The 21,527-nt window shown below is 29.2% G+C and overlaps 2 protein-coding genes across 2 annotated transcripts in view; one reads left to right on the top strand and one right to left on the bottom strand.

Moving 5' to 3' along the window:
* Positions 1 to 1,310: 1,310 nt before the first annotated feature.
* LOC145324087 (protein dispatched homolog 1-like) overlaps positions 1,311 to 21,527 on the top strand; it is a 69,435-nt gene continuing 49,218 nt past the window's right edge. The window contains exons 1-3 of the mRNA XM_080166712.1: positions 1,311 to 1,560; positions 3,969 to 4,042; positions 4,436 to 4,485. Of these exons, the coding sequence (XP_080022838.1) occupies positions 1,553 to 1,560; positions 3,969 to 4,042; positions 4,436 to 4,485 (132 nt within the window). The 5' untranslated portion in view covers positions 1,311 to 1,552. The remainder of the gene's footprint in view (positions 1,561 to 3,968; positions 4,043 to 4,435; positions 4,486 to 21,527) is intronic.
* Positions 7,788 to 11,570, bottom strand: LOC145324053 (uncharacterized). Its single transcript, XM_080166680.1, has 10 exons — positions 11,421 to 11,570; positions 11,161 to 11,262; positions 9,919 to 10,025; positions 9,570 to 9,847; positions 9,329 to 9,458; positions 9,106 to 9,169; positions 8,538 to 8,653; positions 8,384 to 8,472; positions 8,107 to 8,212; positions 7,788 to 7,990 (listed from the first exon to the last, which is right to left on the bottom strand). Exons 1-10 carry the CDS (start codon positions 11,443 to 11,445, stop codon positions 7,790 to 7,792), a joined length of 1,218 nt encoding a protein of 405 aa, XP_080022806.1. The 5' UTR covers positions 11,446 to 11,570; the 3' UTR covers positions 7,788 to 7,789.

Here is a 21,527-nt window from a genome sequence, read left to right as displayed (position 1 = left end):
CACCTAAAAGGCCCCTAGAGGCTTATAGGGGGTGTAGCCGCTAGTATCTAATTTAGTCGAAATAAATTTTTAAACCACTTTTAATGATATAAAATGCCAATATATATTGGTGAATAAATTTAGTCGTCGCCTCGTCAACCAAAATTCAACTTGATTGATTCACATCAGTCTCTACTTTAGCCAATTTACCCAGGATCACAGATGGACCACCCCCAGCCATTAATATGGATGGGCAATTGGACTGTAATTTGAACTGGTGCCCAAAGTTTTATTAACATGATCTCTTATTCGTTGGTTTAAACACTTTCGGGCATTTATTATTTTTTGATTAGTATTTTCAAACTAGAAATAGATAAAAAATTAAGTCATTTCTTAGAAATTCATAGAAGATGTAATTATGGTTATATGAATGTTTGTAAATTTATTGTCGATTTTAACTTCAGTAACGTATACGTAAAAAGCACTGCGATGTTGAGGCTCCCCAAAAAAAACTATAAATTGTATAGAGGGGGGGGGGGAGTATGGTTTTTTTATTGGTTGAAAAATAAGATTTTAAAATATTGATATGTCTACCCTTAGAAAACTTAATGTACCAAGAAATAAGTTTTAAACTTTATTAACTTCATCAAATCTACTAAATTAATGGGTATAATATATGTGGATATATTGGCAGGATAAAATTTGTCATTTATTTAGGTTGCTAATATGGAACTGGTATAGGTCAGTTCGTTCAACCAGTTGGAGGGGAGAGAATGGGTAAACGAGGTGGACGGGGGTATTATTATTTCAGCCAGCTGCGAGCATCCCTTTCATGAAAGTATTTATATATCAATTTCTAAATTCTATCCCTTATTACAAGCAAATCTTTGCTTTAAATTAATCGTTTCCGTCCGTTCGTAGGTTCTTAATCTTAAATTCAGACTCGTTATAATATCCTTTTCATATTAAACCTTGTATGGAGATTCCTGTAATTTAAAGGAATAATTTTCTAGTACACAAACAGACAAACATTATATTACTTTATAATTTTTTTTTTCATTATGGCTTCGGAACCAAATAATATCCGCTGGATTATAACCGATTCTCAGCCATACTGAAAAATCATGTATGACATCGAAATTAACATATTTTCCACAAAATCTAATATAAAAATCAGAATATTAATACCAGTTTAGTTAGCCCGGGCCAACAGTTCCTTGAGGCTAACAAAACTGGTTTTATTCTTTTAATTTTTCATTTTAATGTCCGGGGAAAGCTGCCTACGATGTGATAAATACCATTATTTTATTTTGTTTCTTTATTTCAGATTTCAAAATGACAGAAAAAGTGTGAAAGAAAAGCTACCACCCAAAAAAAAAGTTATTTCTAGCTTAGAACCACCAAAAATGTGACATAACCATAAAAAATTATAATGATGTAGTGAAAAAAATAATATAGTGATTAATGATTTAAAGTGATTAAAAAAAATTAAATTAAAATGATTTTTGAAGTGAAATAAGAAATAACACATTTTTAGACATCTTCCTGACAAAAATATTTTAAAAGAAGAAATATGCAGTGGTAAGTTTTTAGTAGTGTAGCTACTCTTTAATTCATTTTGTCTGTCCGTCAGTCAGTCCGTAACGCTATGAGGAAAATGTGATTTTCTCATCTGCTATTCAAGATAGACGTCTTTTTGTTTTGTGTATATTCCCTATACCAATGAGCATCTAGTGGGTAATTTACTTTTTCCGTCTATCTATAAGATTAATTTATATACATCACAGCCCCAATGATTCAAAAGCAAGATTACTACTTCTGTAGATTGAAAAATTATTGGTTGAAAAGTTTGGAACTAACAAAGGTACCCCAAGTTTTAGACTTATAGCTTTGTTGCAAACTTTTGGTACCAGTGTATTTTACAATCCTATGTCCCCTCCCTCCCTGTTGTATAAATACAAATGTCAATTTAAATTCTTGAAACACGATATTTTTCTGCATTGCTGAATAAGCTCATTGTTTTTTTTATATTTTTTTTGTTACTCTTGTAATTTATCACTAGATGTCTCATAAACAAACTTAAGTCTCTATAAAACTGTATTTTTAACAATAGGTAAAATTTTTAATTTGTCAAAATACAAAAGATGTAGACATTTAAATCTTAAAGTGCATTGTATGTAAAAATAAAAAGATGAGAAATGGGTACAAAACATATTTGACAGTAAATTTGTAACAATAAATATATTTTTAAAATTTGTATTGCTGAATAGTTTTGTGTCGTTTTTCTTTGATTTTGATAAATATTTTGATGGCTAGAAAGCCTTACTCTAGAAAAAAAACCTGCAGATTAAAACTAATAGGTGATAAGCTAGGATACTACTATTTTGGAACCAATCAAACAAAATTTAAAAAAACACTCCTGAACTTTTAAGCCAATGAATAAGAATAAGAGACGTGGTTAGTAAAACATTGGTTACCAGTTAAATTTACAGCCCAATGTTCCCTCCCTCCCTGAGCATAGACACAGGATTATAAAACCTTGGGTACCTGTTTAATTTACAGTTCAATGTTCCCTCCCTCCCTGAGTATAGACACAGGATTATAAAACCTTGGGTACCTGTTTGATTTACAGTCCAATGCTTCCTCCCTCCCTGAGTATAGCCACAGGATTATAAAACCTTGGGTACCTGTTTAATTTACAGTTCAATGTTCCCTCCCTCCCTGAGTATAGACACAGGATTACTTTAAAATCCTACTGCAGTCTTATTTTACCGTTAACTATAAAGTTACGGGGACAAATAAGTTAATATGTGCGTGAGGGGGGCGTTCAGCATGTTTTTAAATTATTTTATTTTTATTTTTTTTGGGGGGGGGTATCTTCCTCTCTTTTTGTCTGTATTACACTCCCCTAAATACACACCCTCTAAATTTTGGTAGAATGGGGTATTAAAAAAGGCTGTCACTTACAAAACACCTGAACACGACACTGTTTACTTACTTTAATATATAGGATTAGAGATTTATTTTACTCCTTGAACAAATGTCCAATGATATTTATCAATAATGTATAAATTTATTACCTATAAGTAGCTAGGTAAGTTCTATATTATGTAAAGCTTATTTTAAAATACCCAGCTGGAGGTGGGGACAATGGCTTGTTTATTACACTAGTCCCCAAATTTTGATTAGATGGTTCAACTCAACTCGAGTTTCCAAACATTTTAACCAATAATACTAATATTTAGAAGGGGTAGTTTTGTGTATCATCATTAATTAAGGATCTACATTAATTCAAGGTTCATTATCTTATCCATGTAGATCCCTGTAAAATACCTATTTTAGGTACTTAGGAATTAACAAAGTCAATTATGGCCATACTTAGCACAAGTGTAGCATTTAAAATAAAAGAATATGTATAACCCAATGCTTTAAGATCCTTTGTAGCGATTTACCTGTGTTAATATTTCCGACGCTATACGCTGATATCCAAAAGACCCAGTTGTAAGTTTGCACAGGGTTCCTACCTCGTGGACATACAGATATTTTACTTTGATGCATTTAAAATTTACAATAATTTTGAAGAGAAAAAAATTAAAAAAAAAAGGATTAATAGCCAGTTAGACAATTTACATGTTTTGTTAAGACTTTAAGAGTAGCTCTGCATGTGCAAAATGTCCAATATTAATATTTAATTTATGAGCCTGTATTATGCAATGCGGAAATAGAAAAACTTATTGGTAATTTCATAAAGATCCCAAGGATAACCGTTTCAAACACTGTTGCTTTAATTTTTTTAACATAATGGACTCCAAATTATACTGCTACCCAAAGTTTTACATCTTCGTTAGAACAACTTTATTGATTGAATTTTGATTGGTTGGTTCATGTAGTGTAAAAATTGCTAAACTTTATCTATCTATTTATCAATATATCTATGTAATACCTAACTTATCTATCTATTAATCTCATAAACCAACTATTTTTTGTAGGTATGTTCGAATCCTAGCTAACCAGCCCTACCTAATCCTGCTTATTTCTGGAGCCCTGTCGGGCATTGCTATAGGAATCTTATTCTCATTTTTATATTTTGATCACCTTGCAAATCTTATCATTTTTGAGGTGTTTTACATTATGCTTTAAAACTACAAAAAAAGATGATAAGTTGCTTTCCCTCAAAGTGCTTATAGAGCATGGAAATCCCCTTATTTTATCGAAATAATTGGAGATTTGGGGAGGTTATTTTCCTTTGTGTTGCCTTATCCTCTGTGTCTCAACCCTGCGGGACTATTTACTACCTAATTTAACCTAACTATAGTAATAAACAAGTACAAGGAAAATATCCCCTAACATATTTTCAATTCATTTCATTGTTTCATCTTTTAAATAAACACAAAAATGCAATTATCTTGCAAAATACTAACAAAATAGAAAATGAGAATAAACATTGTTTGTCCAGCTTTGTCACTGACGTTGAAAGATCTGCCCGACTTTTCCAACCCTCAAGATGTAAGTACATTTTTTAATGATAAGAATGGTGGTTAAAACACCCCCCCCCCCCTCATCATTTTGATTTATAAAAATGATAAGCATAAAAAAAGTGAAAAGGAGTATAGTATTTTTCTCCTTTATGTGTATAAATTTCATTATTTTCTACCAAGGCCCTAATTATTTATAGACTTGAAGAACCAATGTCAGGCGTTCCTGATAACCATGGAACAATAGTAAATAGCCGTTAAAGAGATCTTACGTGATACATTAGGCATTATAACAACTGACTATTTCAGCATATATAATTTTTATTTATCATATACTTCTCTCAGTCAAAATTAAAAAGTATATATCAATAAGAATTTTAGCATGAAAATGTTATCTAAAATCAATAACTATTTTATTTTTTGAAAAATTTTATTCAATTCAAAGATCTTTATGAACAAACAAACGACCTATTGATCCTAATACACAGAGAAAAGAATTGTAAGATATAAAATGACCTACTAACTTGTCTATAGAATATAGATGTATCTTTCAATGTGTTTATACAATAACAGCAAACCTTTATAAACAGCTAAAATACAATACTGCTATTGAATTAACTTTAATGAGTTTAAGTAGCAAATATGCTCTAGAATTAATAATATTTTTCTTTATGCCAGCCTTTAAAAATTTAGGGTATTGGCTGCTTTATGAGAATGTCTGTTATTTTTCAAAAATTCTATGAATTAATGAGCATCTACTATGTAACTAACTTTATCTGTCTGTCTGTCTGTTTTACCGATCTCATACTTATCCAAAAAATGCTAAAAAAAGACCTTCTAGGCTTTTTGTAAAAATGTTTACCTTTCTTTCTTGTAAAAATTTAGAGTATATTTACTGCATTATGCTATTTACTATTTTCCCATATATTTGTTAGAATGGATATAGGAAACTTGGATATATTAGCAGTGGAAAAATTTTAGGTTGCTAATATAAACCTCATGTATTGATCAGTTCGTTTATCCAGTAGGAGGGGATGGAGTAAAGAGGGTGGTTGGGGGGTATCGTTATTTTAGCAAGTTGCGAGTATCATTTGATTAGAGGACCTAAAAATCTTGTGCAACATCCAAGTAATAATATGTAACTGATATGTAATAATGGCTTTGGAATAATCTTTGAAGTTTAATTTTGACTCTAAGTAATCAAAGCTTCTCTAAAACTAGTGTCTGGCTGTATGTCATCAAGAGATTGTAAGTTAGGGGAGTTGCTTGCTTCTTCATTGATTTGTTACATAACTTTACAAAATATTTTCAAACAAGAATGATTGAATTCATATAATACCCACCCTTTAGTATTCTTTTAAGCTAAAATACAATTGTTTTTTTACCTTTTTTTTAAAAATATTTCTATTATTAGTAGCGCCCATAGCATCTATGTGCTCTGTATTCTAGAAGCAGAAAAATAGCCCAAAACCATCCCTATTCTTTAACCACCTTAGAACATACTTGAAGCTTCTTTAAAATAAAAAACTCAATTGATTCAGTAGTAATTGCAATTTTAAGCTGTAGACAAAACAGCCTTACTACTTTGTATGACAGAAAATTTAACATTTGATGCATTTTTCTACCATGTTATCAATATATATTTGCTAGTCAAAAATGTAAAAGCCAGTGGAATTATCTGCCAAGCAAATAGTAAAGAGATTTACTTAATGATTATTTTAGTCATATCATTGGAGGATAAAAAGGTGGTTTTCCTTTTCTGCTATAATCATTTACTTAATCTGAAATACATCCTTTGTTAGACAATAAACATGTTATATTTTTTCACTGCTATTGAAGGATTTCAACTCCTTTTAATGAACTTTTATGGGATGTCCTACCCATTTCCTCTAAAACAATAGCCTCAAACTAGGCCACAATCATTTAAGGAATATCTCTAAAATTGTTCACCCATTGATCTATTAGTATATTGAATTAAACTACACTCAATATATGTTTTAGCATGTGTGATTAAGAATTTTAAAGTTATTATAAGAACACCCCAAATATAATAGTCCTAAGAAAAGTAAGCCACATATATTCTTACATTTTATCTCCATTTCACTAAACGACTATTCTTTTTTCATCTTATTCACAGTGGAATAAAACCATATAAAATGGAGTTTAGGTACTATTGCTTTGAAATTTGGGTAAATAAAACAGTGTTTTTTTTATATTTTTAAATAGTGCCTTATTTTTAATAGAAATAAGACTTGACTTTCAAAAACAATTTTGATTTAAATCCCAATATTACTGTGTCACTTATCACATGCAAAAATGCAAAGTAAATGCAAAATACAATTCCCCCTTTTTTGCAAAATATATTTCAAATTTATACTGTTAAGTACTATCTTCCTATCCAACCTTTAAATATTTATACAATTTTTTAAGATGTAAAATGTTTTTAAGTGTTATCTAATGTCTTGGTAGCCTCACAACGCTTATTTTATGATATTGGTTAGAATACATAGATGACATGATATCAAGACTCTGACAAACATTTATATGTGAAAATTTCCCCACAACTCACTTCCTTCTACCCCGCCCCTTCTTACCCACTTCCTTTTAGTTATACCCCGCACAAGTTATATGTCAACAATATGGCATAAAAATATCCAAATTATCAGCAATTTCAAATGAAATTGACTTTGCTGAATGAGAGCCCCTGATTTTTTTCAAATTTTGTCCAAAACAAATTTCTATTTTCAAAAATTTGACTTTAAAATTGCAATAAATGTAAGGTCATTGAATGGGATCTGAAACATCCATAAAGACAATATATGACCACAGTTAATATAGATTAAGAATGAAAATAATTTTTGTAGACCTATTCATTCTGATTATAAAACTATTCACCAATTACCTAAATTCAAAGCCCTATCATTGTGTAGTTATTATAAAATACACACTTATGTAATATAAAATATGTTGTTTTTTCATTGCCTATTCTGTTACTAATTTTTGAAATTATAAGGAATGAATTATATATTCTAGGCAGTTTGATGCAAATTAAATATTAAAGTAAAAGTATTGTAAAACGATTAAATTAGATATATATCTTATAACTCATAACAAGAAAAAATTATAATAAAATATATTTAAATCCTGTTATAAAATTGAATATGAATAAAATTAATTACATTACATTTTGAATTATATACAATGCCAAAGGTCTGAACAAGCTCCCCCAAGGTAAAATTATATAATTTTTAAAGTAGATAATATTGAAATTAAAGAAAATAAGCATTATCTTCCTGAAACGAAAGAGTTATAAAAGTCTTTTGCTCACTTTTATCTTAACTTTCATATACATTTTCACTTTCCTCTTCTTCACTTTGTTCATCTTCAGAAGCCCCATCATTCAGTTCTTCATGTTCATTATCGCTTTCACAATTATCTCCCTGCCCCTCCTCCCATTCCAGTGTTTCATTATCAAATGTCATGTACAGAATTGTTTTCCATACTTTCTCCCCATCCTCAACAATTCTCTCCTTTTCCTAAATATTTTAAAGATGTTTTTTTCATGTGGCAATAAAAAGTTAATACCACAAAAATAAGTTTTGTCAACAAGACAAAAAAGTTGTTAAAATATATTAAAAATATTAAAACAAACCTCATAAACAAATATATTTTCATGAATGTGATGTTCTATTTCATACTTAGGCCCCATGTTCCAATTGACAGTTCTTCCAACTCTATGTTTCCTTGCATCATTCTTTCTAAAATTGCTCAGTTATTTTTAGGTCCAATATGAAGAAAAATATAAATTATCACAAATAAGTGTAATGGTAAAACTACATTTAGCAATAATTAAAAGTTGTGTCATAATAAATCAGCATTTGCTTAATGTAAATGTTTTTGAATTAGATTATAATTGTAATAAGTTTTACCTATACAGACCAGGGACAAGTTTTTTATTGGGAACAACTGCAGTAATTTCTTCATCTCTCTCACAGTTCTTCAGTTTTGTGTAACCATCCTAAGATTTTCAGACATTAATATGTGTTATAAATTTAATATACTTTTAATCAATGAATAAATTACCTTTGGTTCAAATTTCTCGAACATAACTTTGTTTTTGAATAGACCACGTTTACCCCTTAGGGTATGCCAAGAAACTTTTTTCTTTCTACCATCTTCTTTTACATCAGGGATATAACCTTCAATTACACATTTGTTTAAAAGCCAAGCTTTTCTATAATAATAGTTGGTCTATAGTCCAATCATTAATATGTCCATAATAGTCTTAGACATGTTAGAATTTTCCTATTAATTCTTAACAGTTAGGCATGATTTGTAAAGTGTAGCAACTCTATAATGAATACCAGAAAGTCTGTATGTCAATTTTCTAAATTCTGATTTTAATCTTTTTTTATGAAATAATTATCCTATTATTAAACAACAAGGTACAATATTATAATTGATGAACTTTATAATTAAATTGAAAAATAAAAGTATGTCCTGCAATTTCAAAAATTTTGCAACAATTTATGTAAATTTTTTTTAGACTTGAAAATTAATTATCTGCTACCTTTCAAGGGTTATAGTTCATTTATCATTTCTTTTTAATCTTTGATATGATTTTAGGGTATTTTAAAATAATTTGATTTACCTAGTCCCATTCTGTCTGGATAATCCTTGACAAGTGACCTATATGGCAAGAAAAATGGCTCAACCTATAATAATATTTTTGATCAATAAGTGTAATCTGATAACAGCCAAAAATCATTATAATTTGATGGATTTATTTGTTACATAATTTTATCTAAAATATCAATACTATACAGATAATTAAATTTGAATTAAATTATTTCAACTTTAACTATGAATCCTACCTGATTGACACTTGTAATAAGGTCATCCATATCATTATAAAATGAACTCATACAAGCCTCTGTGTCTTCAGCGGCATTGTCATCATATGAATTACTCAGATAGGTTGTCTCAATGGCAAGGAACTTTGATCTTAATTGATTCATTATGTAATACAAGATCTTAGATGATAAAAAATTAAATTTATGCTCAGTAAAGATCTATTGCTAAATTTTAATTCTTGTTAAAATGAAATTACTTTACCTAGATGCAATTAGCATATCAAATGTTGAGAACAATTGATTAAGATCATTGTGGCAGTATCTTGTGTAAATGTGTCTCAGATATGCTGTTAAGTTTCTTTCATTATAATCTCTTTTCACAAAAGTCTTGCAGCGAGATCTGTCATACGTATACTCATTTGCCCATTTTTCCAAGTTACAATCACTTTCTAACATGTCCTCAAATTTGCCATCAATTTCCCTTATCCCATCTGTGTATCTCATTTCTGCTACGAGTTCAAGTGTTTCAGTTGTAATATCCTAAATATTGATATTAAGATTAAAAAGACATGTGTAGTAAACTTTAAAAATATAGATTAGTAGAAAATAACCCGAATATCATCCAAAGACTCCTTGATATATTGTAGATCATCCTCTATTTGGTTTTGAACATCTGCACTGGGATCAATCAACATGGCAGCTTGTTTTATTGCAAATCCTAATAATCAATTACATATATGAATAGAATTGTGATCAGTTTGATAGCATGTATACTATGGCCGGTTCATGTCAGAATTAGACAAAGAAGGGATGTGTAACAGATAAACTAACTTATAGAAAATTTCTTACAGAAAAAGAATTTAAAAAAATTGAGATTTAGAATGCAACCACTTAAAAATGTAATTCATTAATAAAAAAATATGCAAAGTCCATTCCACTTATTATCTCAGTTTCTATTAGTGCTAGAGGGCTAAATATTTTTGTGCATTTCCCCACTGTAATAATGAATTTCGTGCTATAAGTCATTTTTTGCTTCCTTACCTTTTATTTACCAACCTTTTAGCAACGACCAGACATATAATTGTATAGCTATTTTAAATGAGAATAAAAAATTATTGATTCAGAACTATTGCTTCATGGTGCTCCCAGGAAAGGCCTTGAGGAGTAGAATAAGGAACTTTTGTCTATTTCAAAATATCTCGTTCCTAGCTTTAGAAATGACTAAAAAACTACCATTTTTTAAGGTTTATTGAGAATTGTTCAATTTGTAGAGGTTTTTTAGGTTTCCTCAGGCTAGGAACGAGATTTATTGAAACAGTTAAAAGTTCCTGATTCTACTCCTCAATGCCTTTTCTTGAAGCACCATGAAGCCATAGTTCTGATTCAATAAATTTTTTAACAGCCATTTATAAATTGCTATACAATTGTATGTCTGGTCGTCAGCGGTTTTAAGATTTAGGATAAATATTAAATCATTCAGAGGTGTATTATATTCATAAAAATCATTTGCAGATCCCCGCTTTGGTCTCAGAAAAAAATATCCAAAATCGACCCACTCTAATGTATACCTAAGCACAGTTCACTAAAGAATATTAGAGGTCAGCCAACAAATATCTTTATAAACTTGGTTGACCTAAAATTTCCATAGGTCAACCTCAAATTTTGAGAGGTCTTGAGTGTACTAGGCTTTACTTTCAAAACATACCAAAATTAAGAGAATGACAGGATTCAGAAACAAATGTTGTTCTTAATTGAATTTATTGCACAACCATTAATTTCAGTTATTGAAGAATACCTGTATAAGCAAAGAATAAGTTAGGATATGTTTGTTTGGGAAATATTAGCTAATTTACCTAAAATCTTTCCACCAGCAAAAGCAGGACAAATCTCACCAACAAAAGCAACTCCTTCACCAGTTAACTGTAACACTGAGGCTATATGCCCTCTGTGTTCTCCTGAAATTCAATAAATACCTAATTGATATAATTTTTTCAAAGCCAGGGATTATTTGCAATTACTGTATTTAATATGATTGACTTTAATGAGTTAACAAAATAGGAAAGTATGATGGAAATTTTACATTCTTACAATTTTAAATTAACCTTTTGGTTACCTATGAATGACTTTACTTCTTCCATTTCAGTTTTAATTTTAGTAAAAGAATATTTAACTTGTTTGTGTGTAAATGAAATATGTCACTGAAGAAACAATGAATAAACACTGTTATACTAAAATGTTATTTAAGTAAAGATAAGATTGTTTTCTTTTCAACAGTAGAAATATCAAAAGTATATTATCTGTCCAAATGTCTATACTGCTGTAGTTGCAAGCTTTGTGTTCTTAGTTTTCTTAGAAATTATTTCAAGCCTATAGTTTAATTATTCTGATATTATTCAGATCATATTATTAATCTTAATTGGATTGATGTTTGATTTAAAATATTAAACATTTCCAAAGAAGTATTCTGGTAGAATTTACTTGCCAAGGTGTTTCCTTAGTGTAAATTATATTTTAAAATTCAAAACAAGGATTATTTGGTCCAAAAGTAAAATTTTAGCCTTTAATTTTACTATTGATTAATAAAAGACAATAACACTATGCTTATCTTTAATTAAACAAACAAACAAATTCAAATTCTTTTAAATGGCACTCTTCATTATTTTACATACAAAAAATTTACATGAAGTTGCTAAGGTATTATAAAATTACTTAATACTTATTAAACCAAATAAACAAAGGTGAAAGGAAATACACTTAACCCAATAAAGAAGCAAATTAATAAATATAAACCTTACATTTACCTAAGGAAATGTATTAGGACAAATAATCATGATGATTTAAACAAAACATTATTACTGAAGTTATCATGAAAATGCATATTTTCCTGCTTTTTATAAATAGGCTTGTAATATTTTTATTCTTATTACCTAATGTAGAAAAGAAATAAAAGTAATATGTGTTATATACTGGGCTACAGGAATAGGAGCTATAAGAAGAAAAAAAGTTTTTTTTTGAAATAATAAAAGTATTAAATAACAGTTGCTTTAATTTTATTTACAACTTACTCTGAACTGGAGATAGCATTTTTTTTTGATGTTGTCTTTGCATTTAAAGTAGACTTAGGTATCAAACAATTCATTTATAATATTTTAATAGTTGTTAGATTAGCCTTACACACACAGAATTAAATATTGGGGAAAGCCGTCTTAAGGGATTATTAAGAACACAACCCCCATAAATATATTTTTTTGGAAACATATCCCTGTAATCATGAAATTGGTAGAAATTGGTGCAACAGAGTGCAATTCTACTATAATACATAATCATAAATATTACATATTATTGTTAGATAGATAGATATATAGATGATATATATGATTAGATAGACAGACAGGTATAATTGTACTTAAAATAACCTAAAATATTACAGATTTGTGTTATTATGAAAAACTATATAAAAGCAAACTTGTACAGAACTGAACAAATATGAATGTCAGTTTTTTTACACAACTGAATTTAGAAAGTGATATTTAATGAAATTCTTTCTTGTCTGCAAACAAAAAGGTCAAGAAGGGGGCGAGGTACTTGTCTAGAATATACATCTAAAATTATACATTTATTTAAAGAATTGTAACCTGTAGTGTTTGAGGAATTATTGCAAATAAAAATAAAATAAAAGAGTTTTTATTGAACATTGGATATTCAAAATAACTTAACAAAATACAGAATATTAAATTATGTTGCTAATTCAGATTTAATTTTGACTGAAATGTAGCATTTAATGACAAAATTTCTAGAAAAAAATATGTTTCAAATCAAGGCTAAAAGTTAAAAGTCTCTCAGCCTTCCTTCCATTTCTAAGTTTTTGTACTTCCTTAAATACAGTTCTCAAAGGCCTATGCTATATTATATTACAATACCACAATAGTCTTTCAGAGTCCCATATTCCTACTGTTATATACTCCTTTCTAGTTAGTTTAGGATCCACTTCTGAAATGAAAATGTTCTGCTGTGCTTTGAGACATAAAAAACTTAGACTTTAGATTTCATCACTCAGAATTACACACACAGAAAAGTTAATTATAGAACATAGCTAAAACAGTTTTTTTTTTCTTTAATAGTATGAAACATAAAAGATGCATCTATTTTGTTTTAGTACTTGTATTGAACATATTAGAACACTTACATAAATCTAAAACAAATCAAACCCCTTGATAAACTCACAAAATTGACATTACTAGTTTTTTTTAATATAAAATTGATAGACATAGTTTAATTTAAATTTTGCCTGGCCTATTAAAAAAACCATACAAACACTCTACACATAATCACACAAACACTCTACACAGAATCACACAAACACTCTACACATAATCACACAAACACTCTACACAGAATCACACAAACACTCTACACAGAATCACACAAACACTCTACACAGAATCACACAAACACTCTACACAGAATCACACAAACACTCTACACAGAATCACACAAACACTCTACACCAAATCACACAAACACTACACAGAATCACACAAACACTCTACACAGAATCACACAAACACTCTACACAGAATCACACAAACACTCTACACAGAATCACACAAACACTCTACACAGAATCACACAAACACTCTACACCAAATCACACAAACACTACACAGAATCACACAAACACTCTACACAGAATCACACAAACACTCTACACCAAATCACACAAACACTACACAGAATCACACAAACACTCTGCACAGAAACACACAAACACTCTACACATAATCACACAAACACTACACAGAATCACACAAACACTCTACACATAATCACACAAACACTCTACACATAATCACACACACACACACACTAACACACTAATAGTTTTAGCATGAATAATTTACTAGACTTAAGTTTCATTCTTTTCAGGGTTAAGGCATATCTAATCATTACAGTAAAACACTAGAGGGAAAAAGGGTTAAATATACATGCATATCCCAATGACCTTGTGCCGACTCTCAATTTGTTTTTGAAAATCAACGGGAATATCAATACAGCCAAGTAGCAGAAAACTAATTGCTAGCAGGCGAAAAAGGTCATTGATTAAGGGGGAGGTAGTTATCTGTACATACTTCTATACTATAGATCTATTATCTAATCAACAATTATTTAATAAAAATAAAATTTCAAATAATAAATAAAGTTAAAATAAAGTGTGTTACCTTTTTTTATGTTTTATTATTATTTGGCCACAACTTGGTCAAAAATGCTCACAAATCAGACCTTTTTCGACCAAAGATGCTTAAATGGTTCCTTTATAAGCCCAATCAATCAGTTTTAAGATATCTTTATATTTCAAGGAAAATTGATGAAAATACTAAAAAATGGCAAATTTGGGTGTTACCTTTTATATGCACAGATACCATAAAATCAACAGAAAAAATACTTATTTTTACTTTTCTGTCATTTTTAAAGTTGTATTCTGTTAAATTGGCTATTCTGGAAGGGATTTATGCATTGATTATACTGAAACATAATATTGGACAGAAATTAATGTATTTCAAAGAAAGAAATTTTGGAAAATAAGAAATTCGACCTCTATCACTTTAGAGGACAGCTGCCAACCTCCAGTTGACAGGATGTAGTTAAATACTTGTTAGCAATAATAATTATCCCAAAAAGAAAAACAAAAAATTTTTAATATGGTTAAAAAAATGATAATCTAAATCTTAATTTTGGGGATGATGATCTTAAAGATGCTCTTGCTGTTGGTGATGATGACCCAGATGGTATCCAAATACATGAGCATTATGACAACTTATCTATTAAACTATGGTCCGATTTTTGTATTTGTAGCATTCTCCAATCAAGAGAAATCCCAATTCATACAATCATGGTTTTTAAATTCTCCAATTTATAAGGTAAATATAGTAGTTTTTAAAAGATGGTTATATTTCTTGTTACAACTTTTAATTGGAGGCTGCTACAAATACAAAAATTGGACCATAGTTCAATAGATGAGTTGTCATAATGCTCATGTACTTGGATACGATCTGGGTCATCATCACCACCAGTAAGAGCGTCCTTCAGATCATCATCCTCAAAATTAAGATTTAGATTATCATTTTTTTACCGTATTAAAAAACTTTTTGTTTTACTTTTTAGGCTAATTATTATTGCTAACAAGTATTTAACTATATCCTGTCAACTGGAGGTTGGCAGCTGTACTCTGAAGTGATAGAGGTCGAATTTCTTATTTTAAAAATTTTCTTTCTTTGAAATACATTAATTTCTGCCCAATATTATGTTTCAGTATATTTCAATGCATAAATCCCTTCAAGAATAGCCAATTTAACAGAATCAAACTTTTAAAATGACAGAAAAGTAAAAATAAGTATTTTTTCTGTTGATTTTATGGTATCTGTGCATATAAAAGGTAACACCCAAATTTGCTGTTTTTTAGTATTTTCATAAATTTTTCTTGAAATATAAAGATATCTTAAAACTGATTGATTGGGCTTGTAAAGGAACCATTTGAGTATCTTTGGTCGAAAAAGGTCTGATTTGTGAGCATTTTTGACCAAGTTGTGGCCAAATAATAATAAAACATAAAATAAAGTAACACACTTTACTTATCTTTATTTAAAACCTTATCTGTGTAAGAACTTAAAATTCCTTTAATATTTAATCATTTTAATGATTTGATATTATAACTGAACTTAAATATTAAATTCAATAAATATAAATATTTCTTTTTTTGTATCAACTTTTTTTTTTTCTTTAGAACAGGTTCTAATCCTGCGGATATTAATCAGTTTCAAAAATGCCTAATCCCTGAAGCTTTTTCCCAGACATAAATTTGAATTGTGATTTCACTTGTTTTCTTTGGGTCGGGTTAGGGCATGGGTTTGTAGTCTTTTATTGAATTATTATCACACTAGACACTAAAATTTTAGAGTTCCCAAGGTGCTTTGATAAGAAGAGGGATTGTTTGGTATGGAAATGTTGGGCTTATATCCAAATATTAATAAACTTTTATAACAATTTAATACCACATGTAAATTTTGTTGGAAAAAAATTAAAATCTACATTTCAAAAATCAATGTTATAACTTTTTGTCTAAGATTAGAGAGTTATACAGTGTCTTGTCATGTGTGACTTCATAAAAATACGTCTAAATCCATCTTTTTTTCTTTTCTTGTTCTCCTCCATTCTTCTTTTTCAGACACTTGACACTTTCCGTATATCCTCGAGTAAACATTAAAAACTTTTGTTATTTTTGAAGAAAATTGTATATAGGACGGCAAAAAGCTGCAACTTTACTGTAATATTAATGTATGAGATGGCTCAAAACCCTGGCTATGAATCTTAATCTTGATTTTACATTTACATTTATGGGATGGAATAAAGTTTAATCTTTAGAACTCTTACTTTAACACAAATTATAAAGTAGAATTAAAAGGATTTAAGAATGGATAGCTTTTTAGAGAGAGAGAGAAGGAACAATGAGCGCTTTATTACACCAGTACCCAGAGTTCTGTAAAGAAAAGTTTTCTTATTTGTTTGCTAAACCATTTTGGAGACTTTTATTGAATTTTGATTGGGTGGTTCATCAAGTTGATTTTTAAAACGTTACAACTACTAATTGTAATTTACATATGGGGTAATTTTTATAAGATTAAAAACCAGTTTTGGTAGACCTGAGAAGTCGAAGGTCCGTGACAACAAAACTGACATCCATTATATGATTAATATAATATCCGTGGAAAATTGTTTGAAAATTTTATTCTCTACATGATTTTTCAATATGGATCAGAACCGGTTTAAATCCAGCGTACATTAATCGGTTACAAATCCATACTGGAAATGGTTTTACTACAAAATTGATTTAAGAAATTATTGAAAAACTAGTCTCACACAAGTAATCAGACATTAAAGTAAAAGAATAATAGCCAGCGTGAGCTATACGTAACTTTAGCGTCGGAAATATAAAGTACCTACATAAAAAAAGCAATTGCTAGCAGACGAGAAGAGTATCCACCTAGGGTGATAGGTGACATTGGGCTGTGTATTACACTAGCGCCCAAAGTTTTATAAAAACGTTTTCTTGTTCGTTGGATTAACAAGTTTGGGGACTCTAACTAAATTTTAATTTGTTAGTTCATTAAGTTGAGTATTCAAACGTTTCGGCCGCTAAAGGGAAATTTTGTGTATTATCATTTGATATATATATATATATATTGATTTATCGTCTATTATCTTATCCCTTGAGATTTCAGGTATCCAACACTTGTGTCATATAGATGTTATGATTATACAACTATACTTATACATTTATTATGTAGACTAATAAGTAATGCACTTTTTATTTGATAATTATATAAACCAATATTGATAACAAAAATTGGTATTTCTCAGGGAAATTAAGAATAATCAATATCTGAATTATTTTGCATTTGTATTCTATAGGAATTATGAATTGTCTAATTAATTGTCTTTCAATGATCCCTATTACTGAAACTTATAAAGATTTGTACTTTAAATAGTTTGTCTTAAACATTTTCACCAATCAAAAAATAGTGTCTTTTAGCATACTAGCATTTATTAAACAGTTAGGGAGTTACATCCATTTTTATAGAAGCAGAAATATAATCTATGATTACGGTTTTAACCCTCTAAAAAACGTAATCTACTATTTCATTTCCCCCTCTCTTGGTAATGATATCTTCAATACTGATATGATTTTTGTAATCTACTATTCTAATTTTGCCTCTCTTGGTGATAATATCATCAATACCTATACAATATTTTAAATGTACCATTCCACTTTCAAGAGAGGCGAAACTGGAATGGTGGTGTACACTTTGAACATCGCCATAATTGAAATCATACATACTATTTTTAAATAATGTTAATCTTATGAATGTATAAAATACTTTTTATAATTCAAAATTTTTTATGTAAAATAAAAATAACAACTAGAATATACCATTACTATTATGTCGATTTATATAAGTAAATCAATGTTTATGAATACGCTGATATGTAAACATTATATTTCTGCTTCCATAAAAATGGATTCAACTTCCTAACTGTTATAGTAAAACAGTAGAGTGAGAAGGGGTTTAATAACTGTATCTTCCCATCACAATGTCCTTGTGCCGACTCTTAATTTGGTAATTGAAAATCAACCAATGGTGTAGAGGATATTACCAAAGTCGAGTTGCAGGAAATAATTTGGTAGCAGACAAAAAAGGTCATTGAAAAAGAGAGGGAGATAGTTATCTGTATATACATCTATATTATAAATTTGTTCCTATATTAGCGCCAGAGATCAAAGGGATAAGAAAATGAGCAATAGATTGATGTAAATTTCCAAGATGTAACAAAATGAAAAAAATAAACTGCTATTTTTTTACTAACCAATTTAACCAATGAATAAAAAGTATCATTTGTAAAACTATTCTTATAAAACATTGGGTCCAATGTCCTCTTCCTCCCTGGTAACCACTTATGTTATGTACATAAACAAACCCATAATTGATTTACCAGGATTGTAAACATTCTAATAACATCCCTGGCCACTCACTTTGCTGGAGAAAATATAAATAATTACAAACCAGTAGGTAAGGCTTTTAGGTGGCTAAGAAGTTTGAAATCCATTATCCTATTATATAAAGTAGTAAGTGTTCTTGTCTGTAGCTTAGGATTTCGATAACTGCTAAACTGATTATGTCCTCCATTTTAAGGAAGCTTTACATAAGCCCTGGGATGGTTTTATGTTAATTCATTAGATTTAAATCATGGGACGGGTTTTAACTATTTTCTGTATTCTGCTTTGTCAATTCAGGATTTCTAGATGTTAGGGGCACAGCCGCTAGCATATATACACAGTAATAAGCTAGCTAGTAAAAAGAACATTACAAAAGCTTGAAATATGAAAAAAATATTATCTTTTTTGTTTCTATCATCAAAAGGAGGGTTGAAACAAATAAATAGCTAAGACCCACCCAAAGACACAGCCATGAATAAACTAAATTGGTTGAATGATTCATGAAAGATTATTTTATCATAATTGATGGTATGCTTCAAATTAGCATCCATTGTCTTATCCCTTAAGATCCTAGGGTCAAATAACATATTGTAATGATAAAAATGGGCATTTTTTGGACTGCAACAACTTTGTATTACAATCTGTCCTACATTTAATGACATATTCATTAGGTGATTCCTAGGACAATTTATATAAGGTATGACACAATGTTAGCTTACTGTAATACATAACATTTTATTGTGATTGTATTATGGTAATAACTAAGGAACTAACCATTATGTAGATGAATGATAAACATACTCTTTGGTCAGATAACAGGATAACTGTTGCCAAATGATTTGGGATAAACATTGATAATTACCTCACATTACAGTTATAGATTTGTGTACACTTTCCAGAGTATTATGTCAAAATTAAAGGCACAAAAAGTACCTCGTCAAGCATGGAAACCCTTTCCCTTTTGTTTTTGAAATAAAGTAAAAGGAGGTGGGAGTTTTTAATTTGTTAGAATTAGGTTAGGTTATATTGAATACTAAGGAGCCCAGCAAGTTAGGGTTTCCTGAAAGCCTGCAAAAATACTACTCTTCTCTCATACTTTAGATTTTTCAAAATTATGGGGGGTTACCAGTCCTCAACAAACCACTTTGTGTGAAAGCACCATAAAGCTGAACATTTAAAGGAGGTTAAATAAAAAAGAATAAGACATATAAGGCCAATAACAAAAAGTTTTGAATTGAGACTATCAAGAAAGGCTGGAGACATTTATTTGTAGAGATGCTACGCAACTAATAAGTAATCTAATTGATTGAATACATGTTATATAGACTTATAGACTGCAACAATTGATATAGTATTAATTAGATGTTGCAACAGATTTTAATGTAATCTGATAAAATAATACTGGTAGCTGGCTAAAATAATGATTTCCCACTTAAAACCACTTTTACCCCATTCCCTCCCTCCAACTGAATGAACGAACTAACCAATAAGCGAGGTTCATATTAGCGAACAATATTATTATCAATAAATCCACATATATCCTATATCCATTACAACTGCAACAAAAAAATTGTTATGTAATAATAATCATAAAAGCAAATTGCCTACATGTTAGTCTATAAATGAGTAACATATATAAAAAAGATGTTCATATACAAATAGAAATACAAGGACAATTATGTTCATAAGGAGTGAAACATTGGAATTAGATTAAAAAAAAACAGAAAAAAATATTGTAGAATTTAAAAAAAACTGTCAATAGAATTACAAAAAAAATCACTTTTGTAATTAGAAATGTCGGTATGTATGTCTTTATGCCTTTACTTTGAACTTGTGAAATATGGGCAAACGGACATACCTTGATTAAAGAGTAGCTGGGCTTTAAAAAAAAGACCTCTTTATGTCTGTATGTATTAAAATTTACATGGATATAATAGTAGGTAGATTTATAGATTTGCTATATCAATGAAGTATTATTTTTTTCGTTTCTTTATCAATTTAGCTGGCCTTTTGATTATATTATTATACTTATGGATGTTGGCACCCTTGTTAATCAATAAAAGCCAGTACATCTAACATATACAGTGTGGGTTTTTTTTATGAGAACTTTTTTGAAAGCAATTTTACCCCACTTATAGTTATCAGAATTTAATGATTAATGGCTTATTTTCTTCGTTTTTTAAGGCAATTAATAGAACACCAAAAAAATATTTCAGTTTTTATTTAAAAAGTACAGTAAAATCTAATTTTTAAAACTTAGGTGTCAACATATAAAAATGGTTTTAGCGCATTTTTCTTAAAAAATGGATTTCCTGTAGTCGACTTTGGGGGGCCAGTAGTCCCTCCCTGGTTGAGATATGACCTTCAAACTTTGATATGTTCTAGTACATGTCCCTAATAGTATCTGTATACATTTTTAGCTCTATATCTTAACTTTGAAGTATTTAGCAGCCATTCTTGCAAAAGGTTGATTATTTGAGCATAAGAAAAATGCGCTAAAACCATTTTTAGATGTTGACACCTAAGTTTTGAATTTTAGATTTTACTGTACTTTTTAAATAAAAACTGAAATATTTTTGTTGTTGTATTAATTGCCTTAAAAAAACGAAGAAAATAAGCCATTAATCATTAAATTCTGATAACTATAAGTGGGGTAAAATTGCTTTCAAA

Source organism: Acartia tonsa, chromosome 7 (genome assembly GCF_053477335.1).
Source record: "Acartia tonsa isolate MP-2025a chromosome 7, ASM5347733v1, whole genome shotgun sequence".
NCBI lineage: Eukaryota > Metazoa > Arthropoda > Copepoda > Calanoida > Acartiidae > Acartia > Acartia tonsa.
The sequence above is the reverse complement of the archived record's forward strand: the minus strand, read 5'-3'. Positions and strand labels throughout refer to the sequence as shown.